An 18,329-nucleotide genomic window follows, 5' to 3' on the forward strand; every position below is an offset into this window, starting at 1 on the left:
AAACTATGTATGAGGATTTACACTCCCCACATTATTTTCTTTTGCTTAATGGTTACTATCGATTGCTGTTTCACCTTTGGACATTTTTTGTTATATGGCAATAATGTTATAAAATAAAAGTCTATATTATTTTCTTGGCAAGTATTATTTAAAAGAAAAGAGACGATGGATCAGGGTATATTGATTGAAAATATTAGGATTAGATTAGAAATTACATATTTGTGCTTTCGATATCTACGGTCATGCTAGTCCGTCACATACGAAGTTTGATGTCCCTCGGCGAAGACACTGCACTCGGGAAATTGGGGTTGAAGAAAGGAATGGAGAAGGAAGAAAGGAAATGGCCTAAGAACATTATGAGATATATTTTCCTTGCAATTACTTGGTGTGAATGCGGAAAACCTCACTCAGGATCACTGGACACTGACGAAAAAAAGCTTTTACACTTTTTTCGACCAAATGCTCTCACCAGGAATCGAATCTGGGACTGCTCACACTAAAGTTGACAGCTTTGGCAACTATGGTACGAGGAGCCATTGACTGGAGATGAATTCAATACTAATGGAGTCTGACTTTATTAAGGCAAGAGATTAAATGCATTTCTTGCACACTACCAATCCCATCGGTTACTGCTGAGCTTGCAATATAAATTGTCATTAACCACTACAGTACACTCGTAAATAATGTGTGTGTGTGTATGTGCTAGGAAAATACAAACAACAACGGCAGAACTAATCTGCTAGATAATACAGTACATAAATAGATGACAGTTTATTTCAGCAAAATTAAAAAAAAACTGTCAATTATTGATGGCAAACAACGACATACTATTAGGACTACATAAATTAGTTTTCTTAGTTGTTTCGAAGTCCACACACAAAAATATTTATCCTCAAGCACGTCAGTTTCTTCAGCTTGATGCAATTTATCGATTGGTATATATTCTTATATTTGAGCAATATTCTAGTTGTAGTTAAACAGAAATTAAATTTTAAGAGAAATTATGATTTGAGATTATATCTCATTATTCATATTATGTGTTGCCATTTTTGCTAGCACCATATTGAAGAGCTTGCTAGCACCATATGAACGTATATTTCAGTATCAGTTTCACTCAGTAACTGTCATAGTTCTTGTAAAACAGGTTTACGTAAATTTATTGTTTTTTCTTCGTTTTGTCTAAAACTAAGCATCAAGTTTTACACTTACCCATATGAATCTGTTCAGCTGAATAAAGTCTACAGACTCATCTTAGGATACAACTTTTTTTTCTGCTACCTTACCACATAGTATCTTCCATGACCCCTCGAGACTTTCCCTAGTGGTGAGATTATTATTTAATAAACTCATATATATATATATAACAAACTAACTAACTCTATGGCCTATGGAACCCGGCGGTTCAATGTCGCGTTCACAAAAGCTCTCCACTGACTTCTATCCTTAGACAACTCGGATCAGTTTCTACTTTGTATTCCTATTTCTGTGAGATCCATCTTATTATTGTCCTCCTATTTGCGCCTAGATCTTCCTAATGATCGTTTTCGAATTGGTCTTTCAGTTGGCTTTGAAAGAGTTCTTTCATCCTGGCTAGATAAACTGCCCACCTTAGCCTTCTAGATTTGATGACCCTAACAATGTTTGGTGAGCGGTATATATTATGTAATTTCTCATTATGAAGTTTCCGCCATTCCCCATTTCCGTTTCTCTTGGGTCCGAATATTCTTCTTAGAATTTGTTCTCAATTGCTTTCAGTCTACGTTCTTCCCTCAGAGTAAGCGACCATCTTTAACAACCATACACAACAACAAGCATGATTATCGTTTTATATATTTTAAGCTTCAAATTTATCGATAGAATTCGCGATGACAAGAGATTTTGAACTGAAAAATAACACGAATTCAATACTTTTATTTCACATTTAATTTCTTTGTAAATATGGTTCTCGTCTGTTAAATATTGTTCCTAGATATTTGAAACTATCCACTTTATCAAATGTATTTTTTGATATTTTAACATACCCATAATTTACCGTATTACGACCCCAACGAACTCCCATGTATTTAGTTTTTTTCTGTATTTCCTTCTTTGTCCCTGCAAGCGTTTAATAAGACCTCTGCATCTCTTTCTATTGTTCTCCTATCATTCCCTATTACGCGGTGGCTCAGTGATAGAGCGTTCATCTCCGGTGCTTGGGGTCCCTGGTTCGATTCCAGCTCGCGCCGTGTGGACTTTGTAGTGGACAAACACCGTGCTCGTGTGTTTTCTCTGGGTTCTCCCGTTTCCTCCCACGTTATTCATTCCACCATTTCACTCATTTCTCATTATTACCGTCTCCTCTAGCCTAACCGGCATAACCGTGGGACGTTAAACTTAAAGATTTCATTTTTTCTCTTCAAAATTTTTTCATACATAAATACCAATGAAATTAGGGTAAATTATTTTTTTCCTATATTTGGATGAGAAGTGGGCCGGGTAACGTGGGTTCCTGTTAACACGGCATGGCGCGTCCCCAGGTTGCGGATCAAGAAGACCTCTAGATATAGAGGTTAGTTGCGAATATACTGAATAAGCAGTCGCGGACATCCGACTAGGAGTGGTCCTCCAGCTTGGGGATTTGGGTAAGGCTAACAATCTCATCCTGTAAAAAAAAGCTTGATGGACTGTATCACACAAACGCTGGTTCGTTCTTTAATAATTCGATTTAATAATATTGTTAATATTTCTTACAATTCCCGAGTTAAAATAAAATGCACATTGAACACTACGATGTTGCAGCTATAGACTACGCGCTCACTCACACACACACTGCTGCTATGCACAGTTTCAACAAGCAACTATAAATTGCTTCTTCTTCTTCTACAGGTAACAAGTTACATTGAACAAACATCTTAAACAAAACTAAACAATTTAAATAAACAAGTTAGGACTAAACATAGCCCCCACCCTTGAACGATCTAGTTCAAGATACACACAAAAATGAATTAGTAATATATTGGAAATGACATATAAAAAGTAAAACAAAACGGTAAATGAAAAATGTCTTTTTCAATCAAATGGCAATGGGGATACTTTCACAACTGGTCTTTTGTAAACTCCATCTGAGGTCTTTACAGTCACTGCACGTACAACGTTATCGCTTCCAGGATGAATATTTACAATACGTCCCAACTTCCATTTTAAAGGAGGTAAGTTATCTTCCACAAGTAAAACTAAATCACCTTCCTTCACGTTGTTGTTTCTTTTCCACCACTTTGGACGCTGTTGTAACATAGAGATATATTCTACACTCCACCTCTTCCAGAAGTGTTGCTGAAGTCGTTGCACTAATTGCCATCTTGACAGTCGATTAAGTTTCTTTTCTGTATAATCTGGTTCAGGTATTGCCAACATTGGAGCTCCAATGAGAAAATGTCCTGGAGTTAGGCTACACAAATCATTGGGGTCTGAAGACAAAGGGGTGAGTGGCCGTGAATTCAGGCACGCTTCAATTTGACACAACACGGTTGACATTTCTTCAAAATTTAACACAGCATTGCCTACTATTCTTTTCAGATGATACTTCACGGATTTGATTCCGGCTTCCCACAATCCGCCAAAATGTGGTGCATGAGGTACATTAAAGTGCCACTGTATGCCTTCTTTACTAAGATAATCTGTGACACTAATATTATGATGATCAGATTTTAGCAACGTAACAAAATCCTTTAGCTCTTTGTTAGCTCTGACGAAGGTTGTGGAACAGTCACTAAATATATCTGTTGGTTTTCCCCTACGAGCAACAAATCTTCTTAGAGCAGCTAAGAAGGCTTCAGTTGTACAGTCACTCACAATTTCTAAATGGATTGCGTGAGTAGTAAAACATACAAATAATGCTACATATGCTTTGTAAGTTGTTCGCCCTCTGCCTTTAATTGCTTTGAGATGAATTGGCCCACAATAATCTATTCCTGAACGACTAAACGGACGACTTGGATTTACTCTTGAAGCAGGCAAATCTCCCATAAGCTGTTCTACCGATAACTTTTTATGGCGATGACATGTCAGACATTTCCGAAGTAATTTGCGAACAAAATCTCTTCCATTTATAATCCAAAATGTCTGTTGTAAAGAAGATAATACCAGTCTTGGTCCACCATGCAAACACAATTTGTGTTCATTCCACACAATTAATTCTGTTAAATGGCTATCCCTTGGAAGTAAAATGGGATGCTTTCGATCTTCTGAAACATTGGCATTTTTAAGTCGACCTCCCACACGTAAAATACCTTTATCATCGACAAATGGGTTCAAGCAAAGCAATCGATTTTTGGAAGGTAATGATTTTCCGTTTTTCAGGTACTCAATTTCTGATGCAAATGACCCTTGTTGAACAATCTTTATCAGACACATCAAGGCATTAGAAAGTTCTGTCACTGTAAGTGGACCTGTATGCTTGTTTCCTTGCGACACACGACAATTATTAATAAAGCGCTTACAATATGCAATAGTTCGCTCAAGTTTCACCAACGATGAACAATTGTCAATAATGGAGGTATCAACAAGAACATGCATAGAAACTATATGTTTTCTTTCCTCTTGGTTGACTAACTTTGAATCCACTGTATATTCATTGCACTCTGGGAGAATGGGGTTTCTGAGCCACTCTGGGCCTGAGAACCATAAGTGATGTGCAAGTAAGGAAGAAGGTAATAAACCTCGAGAACCACAGTCTGCTGGATTATTCTTTGAATCCACTTTGAGCCACTTCACTGATGGCAAAAGAGTTTGAATCTTTGCTACACGATTCGCGACAAATACTTTCCATCTGCTTGAATCCGAATTCAGCCACGATAACACAACAGTAGAGTCAGAATAGGCAATTACATCATGCACTTCCAAACGTAATGAATTTAATATGAGATTCATCATTTTAGCTAATAGCAAGGCACCACAGAGCTCTAATCGGGGCAAGGACACTTGTTTGATTGGAGCAACCTTCGTTTTTCCCATAACAATGCTCACACTCACTTGGCCGTCTTGAGATACAGACTTCATATACACCACTCCACAATAGGCCTTTTCGGAAGAATCACAGAATCCTATTAACTCTCTTCTCGTAGCTTGAGTGATACTGATACACCTGTTGATTTTGATGTTTTTCAATAAAGAAAGCTCTGAGTAGTAATTCCTCCATTTTCTCAAAATCCATTCAGGAACTGGACTGTCCCATTCTAAATTTAGTTTCCAAATTTCTTGCAATAATATTTTCGCAATAATAGTAGTTGGAGAAATCAAACCTAATGGATCGAACACCTTTGCACTTTCTGATAAAATATTACGCTTTTTTACAACTGACTTAACTGACACAAGATTGACATTATACGAAAATACATCATTTGATGGATACCACTGAATTCCTAACGTTTTCACTGAATTACTACTATCAAAGTCTAAACTACTCGTTGCTTGTTTCAAATGAGAGGGTACGGAGTCCAAAACGTTGGGACTGTTGGATGCCCATTTTCTCAGTTCAAAACCTCCTTTCTGCAATAATGCACTGAGTTGTTCTTGTAACTGAATTGCTTCACTAACTGAGTTGGCACCACTGATTAAGTCATCAACAAAAAAGTCTTGCATCACTACAGCCGATGCAATAGGAAATGATTCTTCTTCATATTTCGCTAATTGCTGCAAACTTTTCACCGCTAAATACGGTGCTGAAGCTGTACCATAAGTTACCGTCACAAGCCTGTAATCTTTGATCGGAAGATTAGGTTTCTCACGCCACACAATTCGCTGGAAGTCTCTATGTTCGGGTTGGATTCTCACCTGTCTATACATTTTCTCAATATCAGCCGTCAATGCCACATTATGTTGTCTAAAACGCACAAGTAATGGAATTAAGTCACACTGTAACCTAGGTCCGACAAGTAACTTATCATTCAATGATACATTAGATGAAGTTTTACAACTACCATCAAAAACTACTCTCAGTTTTGTTGTAGAACTGGAATCTTTCAACACTGCGTGATGAGGTAAATAACACACTTCATTGGTTGGTTTCAGTATTTCACTCTCTGGAATAATCTCCATATGCCCAAGTACCTCATACTCATGCATAAAATCTACATATAATTGACGCATCTTAGGCCTCTTCTTCAACCGACTTTCTACTTGCTTAAGGCGTTTAATTGCCACGTCACGTGACTCACCAAGTCTTGCACTGTTGTCGCGAAACGGTAATTGCACATGAAACCTACCTGTTTCATCTCTTTGATGGGTCTTCTCGAAATAAATTTCACACTGTTTTTCTTCTGACGACATTATATTTTGTGTAGGAATATCTTCCAATTCCCAAAACTGTTGCAAAATTCTTTCACTGTTGCATTGGATATGATATGTTGACGCTGTGAATTCTTTACGTCGCATTTCGTAGTCGCCAATAGAACCAAACAACACCCATCCTAATTTGGTGTTCACTGCTACGGGAGAACCATCAACACCACTACACACACCCGCCAATAGCAATTGAGGGTAAATATCTGCACCCAATAACAGATCAATTCTGTCAGGAACATTAAAATTCGGATCTGCTAATGTTAACTTGTTAACATGCGACCACTGCTTGCTTTTATGAATATACCGTTTTGGTAACATACCTGTTACCTTTGGCAACACTAACGCTTCTATAGAAAATTCTGATTTAACATCATAACTTGATGTAAACACAATATTAACAACACCTTTTGCCCGAGCAACATTACTGGAACTCAGTCCCGAAACATGTACAAACACAGGCTGTTTTTGTAAACCAAGCCGTTGTGAGCAGTTTTCTGACACAAAGCTTTTTTCACTGGCTGAGTCTAACAAGGCTCTCACAGGTTGTAAATTACCATACGAATCCTTCACCATCACTACTGCAGTTTGTAGTAACACTGCATGTTGCACATTAGTTTCACTTGAAAAATGAGTCCCCACTGAAACACCTGAGTTCTGTTTATTTGGAAAATGAAGTAAAGTATGATGACGTTTGCCACACTCACGACACGATGCTGATTTGCAACTGGACAGTTTATGATGAGATTGTAAACAATTAAAGCATAATGCTTTGTTTTTCACTAACGAATGACGTTCATCAACTGACAGCGAAAGAAAGTCATCACATTTATGCAAAGGATGATTTTTGCTTTTGCACTGGCAACACGAAAATTGAGCTGAAGCATGATGCGCTATTGTTGATTTTTTATTACTCTTGTTTGCCTCACTGGGTGGGGTTGATTTTACATTTGAAGTGCTACTTGCTAATGCGCGACACCTATGATCTATGAATTTCACCAATTGGTCGAATGTTGGTAGTTCACTGTCTGACAATGAAAGTTCCCACTGTCTTTTTGTTTCACTGTCTAGCTTCTCTGTTATGTGAAATATAAGCAAAGGATCCCATTCGTTTACTTTTATGTCCAACACTGATAACGATCGCACACACTCAACACTTGTATCCAACAACCGACGTAACGCGCCAGCTGATTCTTGCTGCACTTGACCTTGACTCACAAAGCGCCGCAAGATGGACGTGACTAATTCTCGTTTATTTTGATACCTTAAATTTAACAGGTCCCAAGCTTCTTTATAGTTATCGTCAGTTATTTGTATAGATTGAATAAGTGTTGCTGCTTCACCTTGCAGACTAGTTTTTAAGTACTGAAGTTTTTGTGCACCCGTCAATTTTTCATTATTATGCACTGCTGCGATAAACAAATCACGAAACGAAAGCCAATCATTTAAGTTCCCACTAAAGCATGGCAACTGCAATTTTGGAAGTCGAATTTCTGTTGTGTTTTTTTGATTATTCACATCACTAGAAGAAGCGTGAGATAATTTACCCTGCACTTCCACTAATTTCACGTTAAGCTTTGTAAGTCTATCTTCAATAGCAGCAAGCTCTTCTTCTTGCGCCAAATAAATTTCTTCTTCGGCACACAAGTTACTGGCTAGCAATAAAAGCTCATTTGTTTCACGTGACAGTTCACTCACTTTGTTTTTGTAGACTTGAACTACACTAATATCTTCCTGTTCTGTGATATTGTTTATGCAGTTTTCAGCACGAGTGACCTTACCTTTTAAAACTCGCTTTCGGGAATTGTAAGCTTCCATTGTCGCCCACACAGTTTTTTCTTTCTTGTTAACACCCAAGTCCTAGCACGTAGGTCACATAAAACACATAAACACGTATTAACATCTGGGTAGGAGGACCAAATCTTTATGATGGACTGTATCACACAAACGCTGGTTCGTTCTTTAATAATTCGATTTAATAATATTGTTAATATTTCTTACAATTCCCGAGTTAAAATAAAATGCACATTGAACACTACGATGTTGCAGCTATAGACTACGCGCTCACTCACACACACACTGCTGCTATGCACAGTTTCAACAAGCAACTATAAATTGCTTCTTCTTCTTCTACAGGTAACAAGTTACATTGAACAAACATCTTAAACAAAACTAAACAATTTAAATAAACAAGTTAGGACTAAACAAAGCTCTTGTTCAGAAATATTCACAAAATCCTCGAACAAGAACTGATAACTTAGCACGACCTCAGGAAAAGAAAATGGACATGAGATTTGGAACATGGAATATTAGAAGTCTTTATAAGACAAGCGCTTTAAAATCCGTAACGAGTGAATTAGAGAAATACAGAATGGACCTAGTAGGAGTTCAGGAAGTTAGGGGGGAAGGAAATGGATCTGTGAATTCCGGAAATTTTACGTTCTTTTACTGGTAAGGAAATAAAAATTACCAGTTAGGAACAGGGTTTATCGTTCACAAACGAATATTACCAGCAAATAAACTCGTTGAATTTGTTATTGACAGAGTTTCTTTTAATACTCTTAAGGGACGGTGGTGTGATATTATTGTTTTAAGTGTATATGACCCAACTGAAGTTAAGGATGACGATATAAAAGACAGTTTTTACGAAGAAGTGGAACGGATATTTCACCAACTCCCGAGATACCATATGAAAATTCTATTAGGGGATTTCAATGCGAAGGTAGGACGAGAGGGTATTTTCAAACTGAATATAGGGAAAGAAAGTCTACATAAGGAAAGTAATGACAACGGTGTTAGACTCGAGAGTTTTGCAATATCCAGAAATCTAATCGTGAAGAGTACATAAAGACACTCATAGAGACATTTGGACATGAACAGACGGAAAACACATAATCAAATTGATCACGTTTTAGTAGATAGAAGAGGGCAATCTAGCATAATTGAGGTATGCTCGTTTAGAGGGGCTGATTGTGATACTGATTACTAACTGGTAGCAGCGATAATACGAGAGAGATTATGGTTGAATGAAGGTAATATTCATTGTCCGAAAACGGAGAGGTTTAATTTAAAGAATTTAGAAAAGAGCCAGGTGAATGAGGTACCAGATTGAAGTTTTGAACAGATTCTCGTCTTTAGAAGATTCGGAGTGCACTCGTGTTGAGGATACCTGGATTGAAATTAGATATAGCATTATAATTTCAGCAATAGAAAAATTGGGACACGCGGAAATACGTAGGAACAAACCGTGGTTCAATCAGGAATGTATTACACAAACAGAGAAGAGAAAACAGGCAAAATTACGCTGTCTACAAAGTCCGAATGAAATAACTACACAAAATTTCGCAGATATTAGGCGGGAAACTTCTAAAACTTTTTGAACAAAGAAACGCGATTTTTTGAAAGCTAAAATTAAGGAACTTGAAGATAATAGTAAAAATAAAAACATCCGGAACATGTATAAGAGGATCAGCAAATTTAAGAAAGGCTATCAACCTCGTGCTTATATATTAAAGAAATCTGACTCTACAGTTCTCACTGATATGGATAGCATCTTAAATAGATGGAAAAATTTTTTTGACGATTTGCTTAACACGCAACCAAAAACTAGTGTGCGTGAAGAAAAGGACATACACAACGCAGAAACGTATATTCCAGAACCCAACCGAACAGAAGTAGAAACCGCTATAAAGAAATTAAAGAAACATAAATCTCCGGGTGTAGTTGAAATTCCGGCTGAATTAGTTTTAGCTGGAGGCGAAAAATTGTGGAACAAGATACACAAACTCATTCTCCTTATCTGGAACAAGAAAGAATTGCCACAGAGTGGAAAGTATCAATCATTGTTCCAATTCACAAGAAAAGCGACAAAACTGACTGTAATAATTATCGAGGCATTTCTTTTCTGTCAAAATCCTATAAAATCATTTCAAATATTTTATTAGCAAGATTAACTCCATACGCAGATTAACTTATTGGAGATTATCAGTGAGGATTTAGACGAAATCGATCAACTATCGACCAAATATTTAGCATTCGCCAAATACTCGAAAAAAGTGGTAATACAATACCCCGGTGAATCAACTCTTTATTTAATTTAGAAAGGCGTGCGACTCGCTTAGGAGAGAAACATTATACAACGTTCTTACAGAACTTGAAATACTGAAAAAGCTAATTAGGTTAAGATAGGTTTAAATGAATTCCAAAGTAAAGTCCGGGTAGGAAAATTTTGTCCACGAGATTTCACTTCGAAAATGGCCTGAAACAAGGAGATGCGTTGTCGCCATTTTTATTTAACTTTGTTGTGGAATACACTATAAGGAAAATGAAAGATTGCAACTAGGGTCTAAAGTTGAACGGTATTTACCAGTTACAGCATATACTAATGATGTAAATTTAATAGGGGATGATAGAAGAACAATAGAAAGAAATGCAGAGATGTTATTAAACGCTTGCAGGGACATGGGTTTAGAAGTAAACGCAGAGAAAACTAAATACAAGGCAATTCATCGGGACCATAATACGACACATTATGGATGCCTTAAAATATTAAATAATACTTTTGATAAAGTGGATACCTTCACGCATATCTAGGATCAATATTAACAGAGGAAAATCATATTCACGAAAGAATTAAATGTCGACTAAAAGCAGGGAATTCGTGTTACTATTCGGTTCAAAATCTCTTGTCGTGGCGAATTCTGTCGAGGAACTTGAAGCTTAAAGTATACAAAATGATAATCATGCCTGTTGTTCTGTATGGTTGCGAAACATGGTCGCTTACTGGAGAGAATAACATAGACTGAAAGTATTTGAGAACAAGATTCCTGAGAAGAATATTCCGACCCAAGGGGAACGGGAATGGGGAATGGCGGAAACTTCATAACGAGAAACTATATAATTTATACGGTTTACCCAACATTGTTAGGGTCGTCAAGTCTAGGAGGCTTAAGTGGGCGGGTCATGTAGCTAGAATGGAAGAAAGTAGAAACGCTTTCAAAGTCTTGACTGCAAGACCAAACGGAAAACGACCATTAGGAAGACCTAGGCGCAGATGGGAGGACAATATTAAGATGGATCTCGCAGAGATTGGAATACAAAGTAAAAACTGGATGCAGTTAGCTAAGGATAGAAGTCAGTAGAGAGCTTTTGTGAACGCGGCATTAAACCTCCGGGTTCCATAGTCCATAGAGTTAGTTAGTTAATGGGCGGAGAAGAAATTTTTGAAAAATGTAAATTTGGGGCCAATTTCACTTTCCGTACTCAGCATCATGGAACTAAAATTACCATAACTGCCTTGTTTTTCAAGTTATTGGTCTCAAATGAAAGCTTCATTTCTGCTCTTTCTAGAGATTCTAAGAAACCTTGCAAAAGGTTACACTGTCAAACATTAATGGTCATAAAAGAAAATTTTAAGTTTTTTTTTTTACAAATTGTGTATAGTTCTTTGTATTTTTGTAATTATTACTATTTTTTTGTATTTTACATGTACGGTAATATACGGTTTAAAGTTTTGTTACAAATTGTGCAATTGCTCAAGAGCTACAACTATGAAGCTTTTGAAACTTTTTTGTACGTTTATCTAAAAACATAAATGATATGGTTTTTAAAAAAGGTGGTTTTTGTATTTTTGTAATTATTATTATTATTATTTGTATTTTACATGTAAGGAAATACACAGTTTTATGTTTTGTTTCAAATTGTGTCATTGCTCGTACCTTAAACTATGAAACTTTTGAAAGTCTTTTATAGAATCATCTTAGCACCTACATGCTATGGTTAAAAAAATAAAAATTGTGCTTTTGGTATTTTTTATTTTATAAAAATTACATGTACGGAAATATACAGTTTTAGAGTTTGTTACAAATTGTATCATTGCTCGTAAGTTACAACTAAGAAACTTTTAAGGTGGATCACTAGGTGTCCCCAGTGCTATGCTAAACGTTGCTTGAATAGTGTGGCGTTACCAGATATGTCGAGTGTTTACTGATGCCAGATAATAAAGGAAGTAATCACGGAATTCTGTCTGGATACTTATTAGAGAAATTAGTTTTCGACCCTTACCGCAATTCCGCTTCTCGAACTGCAACGCTAGCATCCAGGAATTTTCTTATTGTGACTACTACAGTAAAAGTACAAATTTGGCAAAAACGCATTATGGCGGTCTGCGCAAGTTTCGTCTCAAAATCTATTTCCTTAAATGTAAATTAATATTTAAATAAAATATGAAACATAACACGAAAACGGTGAAACAATATATCTATTTCTTAATAAGATCGTTACTTTAAAATAGCTTACACATACAAAGAAACGTTTCGTAAAACTGAGCACTTCTAGTAAGATCTTCAGCAAGTGCCATTTTGTGTGCTCATTGTAAAACGAATCAAATATTTTATTTTATTTGTTACATTTTTTCGATATCAGGAAACACAACCAAATGAATCAGTGTCTTGTGCTGTAGCTGAAACATTACTCTATTTTATAGTACAATATTTATAATATGTAACGTTTCATTGCGCAATAGTTAAGGCGATGAGCTAAAATATGTACTGACTTCTGGGTGATGATCCACCTTAAAGCTTCTCTTTTATAGAATCATTTTAGCACACACATGATATGGTTAAAGATAAAAGGGGTGTTTTTGGTATTTTTGCAATTATTATTATTATTTCTATTTAAATGTACAGAAATGTATAGTTTTATTGTGGATAACAGATTATGTCTTTCCTCTGAAGTAGTGATGGCCAATTCTGGAATATTTACTTTCCGGATTCCGGAAAGTAAAATCGGAAAAAATTCGGGGTTCGAAAAAATTCCGATTTCGGAAAAAATCAGGAATTTTTCCGAAATCCGGAAGGTGAAATTTCCGATTCCGGAAAATGTTGGCCATCCCTACTCTCAAGTGATAACTGTAACACTTTAAAACTTTTTCAAATAATCATCTTAGTAAATATTAGATATGCTTAAAAAATAAAACTGGTGGAATGTGTAGTTTTGCTATTACCATAATATTATGTTTTTTGTACTTTAACTACGACTTTTTTCCCAATTGTACCATTGCTTACTACTATCAAACTTTTGTAACTTTTTATAGGGTTAGTTTGCATTTACTTGGTATGAAGTAACAAAAAGGAGGCCTTTTTTGTAATAACTTTGTGGTTTTGTGAATGGAAAATATAGGCCCACCAATATAAGGGGTTGAGTGATTATTACAAAACCTATCAACAAAAATAAGAAATAAGAAACATACATACTAATAATACCTCTCAGAAATACATAGATTTACATTCAAAATGTTATGTCTTAAATGTCAACGTTCATTGATTTCACTGATGATATAATATCTCTTTTTTAATTTTGTTTCAGTTACGTAAGCGAGGGTTGATTGACTTCTAAGAGATAGTACTGGAACTTCCCAGATGATATTTTCAAAAGGTACCCAACAAAGGTCTTCATTTTCTGGCCAGTGGAATGTACCTAGGTAGAAGGCCCAGAGCGATTCATGAATTGTACTCTGACGTACAAAATAATAATTACAAAACTACGAAAAACACCCTTTTTCTTTTTGAAACATATCATGTATGTGCTCTGATGATTCTATAAAAAAAAGTTTCGAAAGTTTCATAGTAGTAACTTATGAGCAATGACACAATTTGTAACAGAACCTAAAACTGCATTTTTTCGTATGTAAAATAAAAAAATACAAAAGTACCAAAAGCACCCTTTTTATTTTTTAAAACCCTATCATGCATGTGCTAAGATGATTCTATAAAAAAGTTTCAAAAGTTTCATAGTTGTAACGTACTAGCAATGACACAATTTGTAACAAAACTTAAAACTGTATATTTCCGTACATGCAAAATACAAAAAATAATAATTACAAAAATACAAAAAAAATATTTTTAAACATATCATGTACGTGTTAAGATGAATGTACAAAAAAGTTTCAAAAATTTCATAGTTGTAACTTTTGAGCAATGGCACAACTTGTAAAACACCTTAAAATTTCCTTGTATGCCCATTAATGTTTGACAGTGTAATCTTTTGCAAGGTTTCTTACGATCTACTGAAAGAGCAAAAATTAAGCTTTCATTTGACCTGGATGAGCCCAATAAATTCAAAAATAAGGAAGTTATGATAATTTAGTTCCATGATGCTGAGTGCCAAAAAGTGAAATTTAAGCAAAATTCACATTTTTCAAAAAAAAAATCCCGTCCCATTTCTCTTCCAAAAAATAATAAAAAAAATAATTTAGCATAATTTCATTGGTATTTATGTATGAAAAATTTTTGAAGAGCTCTGAGATATCGAAGGACATTGCTCTATGTGAGTTGACATGGAATGACCCTGCTAATAGTGGTACATATAGTCTTTTTCTAACAATCACAAACGTACTCCTAACAGTGTCACATATTTTCTTTTTGTAACAATCACATAATCCTAACAGTAGCAACATTGTGTTTTCTACTAATCACACACATACTCCTAACAGCGCTACACATAGCCTTTTTTCTAACAATTAAATACATACTCCTAACAATGACGCACATAGTATTTTTCTAATAATCACACATATACTCCTAATAGTGGCACATATAGTCTTTATCTAACAATCACACACATACTCCTAACAGTGGCGCATATAGTCTTTATCTAACAATCACACTCATACACCTAACAGTGGGACATATGTTCTTTTTCTAAGAATTACACATAAGTACTCCTAACAGTAGCACATATAATCTTTTCTAACAATACACACACACTCCTAACAGTGACACATATAGTTGTTTTCATAAAATCGAACACATACTTGTAATAGTTGCACACATTCTTTTTCTAACAATCACATACATACTCCTAAAATTGGAAGATAGTTTTTTGCTAACAATTAAACACATACTTCATACAGTAGCACATACAGTCTTTATCTAACACTCACACATATACTTTTAACAATGGCAAATATAGTCCTTTTTTACAATCATACAGACAGTTCTTGTACTACTCCGCATAAGAAAATTGCGACAGCTAACGCCGTGCAGTTAGGCCACCCAATATACACCTTCTTATCCCATAATCGTGTCAGGTAAAGAGACTCTCTCCTTTCTTCTCTTTCATACTAAAATTAGCTAACAACCTGAGCGCAATTCTAATTTAAAACTACACATGTATTAGTTGCGATAAAATGAAATAAAAAACCAAGACGAAATTAGATTCATAGGTTGATGTAGAGAGAACCTGAAACAAACACAATCAAAAATTGAAACCACTGAAACCAATGAAACCAATGAGAGAGAGAGAAAGAGAAGAGGAGAGAAAGAGGGGTGGAGAGGGAGAAGAGGAGAGAATAAGAAAAAGAAAACGGAGAACAGATAAAACTATGGAATTCAAACGTAGTAAGACAAGAACCTAACATAAAGTCTCGTTTCCAGAATCCAAGTGATATAGAAATAACCTTTGATTTACATATTTTTTCCAAACTATTCGAATATATAGAGAGTTCTTTAAATATTCATTGTCACTTTCATAATGAATAGCAAACTCAATTTCAAGTAGAACTGTAGATCTCCGAGACACATCTAGGATATGTCAAAAGTTTAACAGACAAGCTTTGTTTCCGCGTGGTCCGATTGCGAATTCGGTACTATTCATTAAACGTACTGATCGAAAATTCATTCTAATATACCCAGTAGATAGCGTTGGTCATATCCTCCATTTCAGACTACTAATGCAAACTCAGCAAAAAAAAAAAAATAATAGAGAAAAGAAAGAAACGAAAGAAAAGAAAGAAAGAAAGAAAGAAAGAGAAAATTGAAGAGTGTTATTTTACTGCTAAATTTCTATCAAAAATACCCTAGGTTAAAAGTCTAGACTGTATCGTAATGAAAAGTTACAAATGTTCGAAAGGAAAGGTTTATGTTCCTCATAGATGTAGCATGTTTCAAATTTCAACATTAATGATACACGTTGAATTATAGGATGGAAATAAATTTTGTATCGAACTAGTATAAATGAAATTTTGTTTTCAAATAACCAAAGAGGTTACCAGGTTCTAGTCTTTTCTGAATATTTATCTGTTCTGAACATCCAGCATTTATTTCATCTATTCCGGATATAACGTAATTTGCACAGATAAAATGAACACGCTAAGAGCTGAAACGGATCATCGTGTGAGTCGGATGATGTTGGTTGTTATAGACCACCATTGGGTAGAGGATCCAAATCCGTAATGACCCAGTAATTCGACTGAGACTCGGTAACCCAGAGGATAAAAAAGAGATTTTACTTATTCCCTTGCGTTTAAATAGTATTTTTTGTCGGAGATGACCAAGACTGGAGATGTTATCCCCAGAGCACAAAAAACACGACGCCAAAGTTCTCAGTTAATTAGATTCTCCATACCAGGTATATCGTTTTTTTTGTTTTTTTTTTTGCTCCGTTTTAACTTTGGAACATGAAGTGCGAGTGTGTGTGTGAGAGAAGGAGAGAGGGGGAGAAGTGAAAGATGCAAATACATGACAGAAAAACGTCAACAAAGAGAGGGAGAGGGAGAGACGAATATAAATATGAAACATACTTATCATTGTAGTGTAGTAGAACGCACACACTGTTTACTCGAAGTATCGTCAGTGATGCTTTGTAAGTTCTCCATCAGCCATTATTGTATGCGAAAAAATCATACTACCTGATGGGGAATCGAACCAAGGTTTTCCATTTGGAAGTCTAACACGTTACCACTACACCACCGATTGCTTTAGTCAAACTTCGTTTAACAAATAGTGTAGTATATCTGTCTGAGAACGATAACACGAAAAATGTATACTACAGATCAATTATGTCTTTGGAACGTCCTGGTAATTCCCTTGCCCTTTCCCAACTAACATTCGTAAATAGTTTCTATCATGATACAGGTGTTTGCTTCCACATTCTAATGTATTGCTTCTCCAGTGCGATAAGTCCAATCTTGGCAATCACTTTTTAAAAATACCTTTGGCGTGAACAGAATTTAAACCTATGATAGATAGCTGTATTATTCATAAGGACATTAGGTTATCTTTACGCTATCATGTCATGTGAAATTAGAAGCCAAATATTACATACTTTGGTCCTGATCTTTGGAACGAACCGGCTTCTTCCTGTAACGTTACTTGCACCAAAGTTCACAAGGAAATTCATTTATACGGCGGCCTAGAGAGAAATTAGTGCCCACTAATAAAGGAGAAACGTAGAATCGAGGAAAAAATTGAGAAATAAAACATATTTTACAGTAATTTCGCCGTATAATAATAATAATAATAATAATAATAATAATAATAATAATAATAATAATAATAATAATAATAATAATAATAATAATAACCTATATTATAAAATTTAAAGTAACTATGTTTGTGGCTTCTAATCTCTCAACTACCATACGTATCTCGATCAAATTTTCAACATTGATAAGGTCCGGGCCTAAGAAGGTTTTATATCATTTGATTTTAACGTTAGTACTTAGGGGAGGAGGAGGGGAAGAAGGTTGATATATAAAGATGAATAACACGTAATAACTCTTGAATCAGCAGACCGATCTCTATCAAACTTTGCACATAGGTAAGGTTCGGACCTGGGATGACTTTTATCATTTCAGTTTGACATTGGATCGTAGGGACCGGAGAGAGAGAGAGATATACAGTATATCTTAAAAAAATGAAAATGAAAGTGACTGTCTTTCTGACTTCATCACTCTTGAACCACCCGACCGATCTCAATTAAATTTTCAACATAGATGAGATTCGGGCCTAAAATGGTATTTATCTATTTACTTTGACGATATAACTTAAGGTTGAGGAGAAGGATGAGTTAAAAAGAATAAATAAAACTTGATAACTCGTAAAGCGAAGGATCAATCTCGATCAAATTTTTAACATAATTGAGGTTCGGGCCTGAGATTATTTTCATCATTTCACTTTCACGGGAGAACTTGGGGAGGGGAATGGGAGAGGGAGATACATGAAAATAAATAA

General features: G+C 35.4%; 1 protein-coding gene across 1 annotated transcript; it reads right to left on the reverse strand.

The window, feature by feature from the left end:
* Nucleotides 1-3,048: 3,048 nt before the first annotated feature.
* Nucleotides 3,049-8,136, reverse strand: LOC145683041 (uncharacterized). Its single transcript, XM_081754399.1, has one exon. The coding sequence runs from the start codon at nucleotides 8,134-8,136 to the stop codon at nucleotides 3,049-3,051; it is 5,088 nt and encodes a 1,695-aa protein (XP_081610525.1).
* Between the last annotated feature and the right edge of the window lie 10,193 nt (nucleotides 8,137-18,329).

This window comes from Thermobia domestica, chromosome 4, assembly GCF_964235325.1.
Source record: "Thermobia domestica chromosome 4, izTheDome1.hap1.1, whole genome shotgun sequence".
NCBI classification, from domain to species: domain Eukaryota; kingdom Metazoa; phylum Arthropoda; class Insecta; order Zygentoma; family Lepismatidae; genus Thermobia; species Thermobia domestica.

Bases quoted from the DNA above. Each gene is read 5' to 3' on its own strand.
- LOC145683041 (XM_081754399.1), bottom strand. From the start codon at position 8,136: ATGGAAGCTTACAATTCCCGAAAGCGAGTTTTAAAAGGTAAGGTCACT.